Source organism: Schistosoma mansoni, assembly GCF_000237925.1.
Source record: "Schistosoma mansoni, WGS project CABG00000000 data, supercontig 0111, strain Puerto Rico, whole genome shotgun sequence".
NCBI lineage: Eukaryota > Metazoa > Platyhelminthes > Trematoda > Strigeidida > Schistosomatidae > Schistosoma > Schistosoma mansoni.
Genome location: NW_017386032.1, coordinates 121,628 through 127,025, shown reverse-complemented (window position 1 = coordinate 127,025; position 5,398 = coordinate 121,628). Strand labels below are relative to the sequence as shown.

Sequence of the window (5,398 nt, the reverse complement as noted above, 5' to 3'; positions counted from 1 at the left end):
CTGACTGATATGTCAAGTAAATGCACGTGTTCCTGTTATTGAACCATGTTTAAAACGAAATATATTTTTCTGCACCAGATTTTTTATTGTTTTTGAAAAGCATTAAAGGCGTTTCTAACATATATTTACGACGTGAAATAATAAATAAAGATCCCTTGTTTGCGTTAACAACAAAATAAGTAACCTTTGTTGAAGTAAAACAAGTTGCTTTGGAAAATTTGTAGCTTTTCTGAATTCAAACTGAGTGGATCCAACTTTTCATTTTGGAAACTAATTATCCTAAAAAAAGAACCACAGATTCAAACACTCAAAGAAATATAGCTATTATATTTAGCTATGTTGCGTTTCAAAATATCTGAACACGGACCCATGACACGCTCAAATCGTTTGCGGTCAAGTTTCACGCAACGTAGAGTACCTTGGGCAACAACAGTGGCTGCACGTGGTCGATCAAGCAGTAAAGCAATCTCACCTATGTAAAACAAATTCGAAAATCTAAATAAGTGCGCAGAAAATTGGTAATATATTAAATTCTAACAGAAATTGTCAACAATACTTCTTACGGTGCTATTATTGTATGAAATGTAGGCATATTATTGGGGAATATGTACCAACGTATGTGGTGGGAAAGAATAACTAATAGTTGTGCGTTAGGATTTCTGAACTAAAATATCCTCCAATTATTCAAGTGCTAGATTCTAGAAAAATACCACTTTCCAATATTCACATTACTTGATTTAGTAGGAACTTATGTCACAGGACGCGCAAATTAGGAAGAAGTTACATAACGATTGTATGTAATAGAATTAACGAGTGATGTTTACAAGATAGGAAGTTTTACTGTTCCCAACTTAACCAGAAATTCTTTGAAGTAACAAGTCCGATACAGTACGACGAAATAAAGTGGAGTGATACGAACAAACAAACTTTAATGACATATCACTTTGCCGGAGTTTCTCCTCAGTGTGCAATCAGGAGAAAAACTGGAAAATCCCATTAAAAAGCAACCTGACAGTTAGATTGAACACTTGAGGTTAATTTACAGTCCAGTTCAAATATTGTAACCTGCTACACATCTAGGATCACTGTATCTATTACTTCCAAATATAGATTTTTATCTGAACCTAGAGACAGAAAAATCAACATTGAGGTGTACAGAAAATAACATCTTCACAGAGTACTATTTCCATAGATATACGTACATCAGGGAGGTGAAGCAGTTTTTGGCTAGAATAGAATCCGTTTAGTCAAGAATTGCAACACACTCACCAAACCAAGTCCCATGTTTTGAGTCAGTTTTTTATTCAGATGAGTGACGTATTTATCGAAACGTACCAGTAAGGTACATCAAGGATGAGGTCGTATGTTCATTTTTACTAGTAAGGTATCCTCAAGTCAATTAGTCTACTTTGTCAAAATAACCTTTTCTTGTAGATGAAACAGCGAGGCATGTACACTATTTATTTATCGCTCAGACGATCACTAGTTTTATAACAACTTATATCTCTATCTGAATTTTTTCGATAAACTCCATCACCATAAACTTTTCAGATGATTTTGATGGTTCACACTCATCGAAAGAGAACTTATGCCTTTTCGATTACATGTGGTGGTTTATCATATTAACTGGGATAACGTGTCCTGAGGTCTATTAGAACGACCTCAGAATACACAACATATATAAAAATGAATGGCTCGACAGTAAATAATAACTGGTCTATTTTAGATTCAAGATGATTAAACCATCAATGCTTAACAAAGATAAAGATGGACAGTTAGTCAACGATCAACTAATACGATGTGCGCAGGAAAATTTCACAATACGTTGGGTACTTATGAGTAACATACTTCAGATTGCACGAATCTAAGTCCTTTTTGTCTTGAACCTTACCGTAATGGAAGACACGCTTCCTAAAATACCAATCCACAAACTTTCGTAATGTTATTTCGCTGAAATCCAAACGAGTCAATGTTTACTACACCTCATCCCAGCATTTTGGAGTGCATTTACAATTTACTCTTTAAGGTTCTTGAAATTTACCTGGATTCACGAATGAAAAGATAAAAACTACTGAAACTCGTTTTTTTAAGCGTTGAAAGACCTGGAATATGTTGACCTTCATTCAATTAATATAAATTAAGTGTATGATTACTTTCATAGAATAAAGTAGACATGGTTATACTCTAAAGACCAAAAGAAGTGTTACTTTCGTCTAGTGAATTCGAACTAGATCATATTCTAATTTCGTTCTTCAAACTCTTAACAGATTTATGGTGAAAAAAACTAAAGTGATAATGCCCAGAACTCTGCAGATTGCAATTAACATTAATTATTTGTGGTGAATAGCTACATTTTTATAGTGTTTAATTGAGGTATTTAATTCACTGTTAAGATATCAGCTACACGACGTAACACATCGTTAAATTGAGCGCTTTGATACCCTACGTTAAGCTAACAACTTATTCAAATTCTTCAAACAAATAAAACACTTACCAAAATAGTCTGATGGTCTTAATTTACCAACTTCAACTTGTTCACCGGATTCAGAAGGCCTTTGCAAAACAGCAGCTGTACCCTAAGAAGAAGCAAATAAACAGAAGTAGTAGTTATAACACAGCTTCTGTTTATTTATTATTCTGCCACAAACCACAAAAAACGAACCTAAAAGTAAGATAATAAGGTTAAAAGTTACAGCAACTTGAAAATAGAATTTTAATTTGCTTTATTACTTTAATTCTTCTCCTGTTCACCATTTTCAATGACTACTACAGGGACTTGAGCTAATTTCTTTGCTTATCACATTTAGGATGAATAGTTTGTCACATGAATGGATCGCGTAACGATGTGAGATTCAACGATTGTTCCTAAGGCTCAGTCACACATAATGTCATTCGCATAGCTGTTTTTGAACACAATTGCAAGCTTAAGTGTTTGGACGATTGTATAGTAAGTTTCTCTATAAACAAACTTATCTTCGAACCAGAAGTACAGAATTTTCCTACGCAAGTGGCTTGAATGCAAAAAGTGGATAAAATGGTCCAGAAGCATTAGCAGACGCTTAATGATTGATTCTGATAGTGACAAGTAACATTACCAAATAACTATGTATAGTGCTCATTATATGTGAAAAAAATTATAATTGAAATAGTCTCAGCGATTGAAATATAAATAATTCCAACGTTTCGTCCAGCTAACTTGTCTGGACTTCTTCAGGGAAATAATTTCAATCGCTGAGACTATTTCAATTATAATTTTTTCACATATAATGAATTCTCTATACTCGGCGCCCAATTATTGTCGAACTATTCGTTCTAACCTTGACGAATATTCGTATATGTATAGTGCTGTTTCAGAATTGCAAAAAACACGGAAATTGTAATTGACGAAGCCAAAATACAGTCCCTGGTTAGATTAAAACGGTTGATTAATGCTATCAGATCTTTAGACCAGTACATTCCAGCTCTATCATTGATAGATTCGTGAACACCTGGGTTTATATACCAACAAGCTGAACCACATCACACCATAAAACAAAAAATCACAATTGTGCACAAACAAGCCAAGAGTGGATGTAAATAGTAAGAGCTGAGGATAACTGATTCATAATAAATTAGAAACAAAAGTTTCCGAGCAAAACGAAAGCGTACGACAAAAGGAATATAAAGATAAAGCAATTCGGTCACTTAGTAATCATACAATAAAGACATATACATAAAATAATCCATAGAGCGACTCCGCCTGTAGCTCTTCTAAAATTACTCCCGGTGTGGTGTGAGCTATTTATATCGACATAAGTAGTATATATGGTGAGCAAGAAATAGAATATCTGACAGCAGAAGATTGAGAAGATCAAGAAGAGAAGACAGAAATAAAAAGCAATTTGTGTGGAAATCCAGGAACAATGAAGCCTGAGGCAATTGAAGAACATTTTGCAAATAGTGTATCATAGCATGGTTTTTGTATTTTACCACGTAACGTTGTAATTTGTGCTAAATGTATAGTTGGTTGTCCTCACCTGTGTTCTCATTCATAACATTTGGTGTCGCTGCCTCCAAGGATGAAGATCCCATGGCCGAAGGAATTTGAGGACGGAGATGTGCTGAGCTTCCTGAAGGAGTTCGAAGCTCTGGCGGAGCTGGTGTGAGTGAAGGAGCCGAAGGCGAAGACGGTGGTGCTGGGGACGCTGCTGAGAGGCAGAGCGAAAGCTGTATATGACAGCCTGGACGGTGCTGGCGGTAAGACGACATGGGAGGCAGTCACGGGGCGGTTGATCGTGGAGTCCGATAGCCCAGTGGACAGAGAAGAAGCACTGTAGAAGTTCCGAGTGGCGAAGTTGCCGATCGATAGTGATCCGCTGATGCCGACCGTGGAGCTTACCAAGTTGCTGCGTCGCGCGCTGCCCAATCTGGATGAGGAGTCGGAGGCACAGTTGTTGGCGTCGCAGTTTATCGAGAGCGTGCCTGTTGCCGTTTCCCAGCAGCTGAGACTGGTACATGCCGCGCAACCTATGGATATCAGTAAGCTTGCAAAGGTGACGCGACAGTTGATGACACGAACAGTAGCTCCGGTCGCGTGCGGAAGTCAGGAGATAAGCAGCATTGAGAAGAAGATTGAAGAACTGCAGCACGAGATTGCGGCATTACGAGTGAGTCGTAAAAGGAATGATAAGTGTTTCGCATGTGGAGGGACAGGACACTGGAAGATAAACTGTCCAACACGACGAAAACGGAGATATTTTAGACGTTACGTGTTTCCTTCTTACTCTAGGGATCTACGGTTTGTTGCATTGGTAGATAGAAGGGCAGTCTATACAAGAGTGAACATAAATGAACTAGATTTAGTGTGCCTAATCGATACAGGGGCAGCAGTTTCGTTAATAGGTAAAGAGCAATGTAAGAGATTTAAGCCGTGTACAGTCGCAGTTCACACCATAGGAGGGCATATTTTAGAGGTATTGGGCGTGTCTAACAGTATCGTAAAAGTGGATGGTTCTGAGATAAGTTTTCCGTTCGTCGTTCAATGCCAACAGTAGTGGAAACATTGGATCGGCTGCAGAATGCCACGGTGTTTACAGTGTTGGATTTGCGGTCAGGTTATTGGCAACTGCCTATAAAAGAGAGTGATCGAAGCAAGACAGCATTTGCTGTACGTGACAAACAGTATCAATTTAGACGAATGCCGTTTGGGTTGGCGGACGCACCATTTACGTTCAGAAGATTAATGTCGCTACTGCTCAGAGATCTAGATAATGTCGAAGTATATGGCGACGATGTAGTTGTATACAGCCAGACAGAAACAGATCATGTCAAGCAAGTGGAAGCGGTCTTAAAGAGAATCGAAGAATTCCTATAAGGAATTAATAAGGACAAGTCACAGATAGCGAAAAGTAGCATCACG

General features: G+C 37.7%; 1 protein-coding gene across 1 annotated transcript; it reads right to left on the bottom strand.

Annotated features, from left to right (window-relative positions):
- Nucleotides 1–261: 261 nt before the first annotated feature.
- On the bottom strand, nucleotides 262–2,576 carry Smp_022100 (camp-dependent protein kinase type I-beta regulatory subunit, putative; the record flags this gene model as incomplete). The annotated part of the gene is made up of 2 exons (XM_018792783.1): nucleotides 262–472; nucleotides 2,495–2,576. Coding segments are annotated over 2 exons (255 nt in total), but the record flags the coding sequence as incomplete, so codon positions are not given.
- Between the last annotated feature and the right edge of the window lie 2,822 nt (nucleotides 2,577–5,398).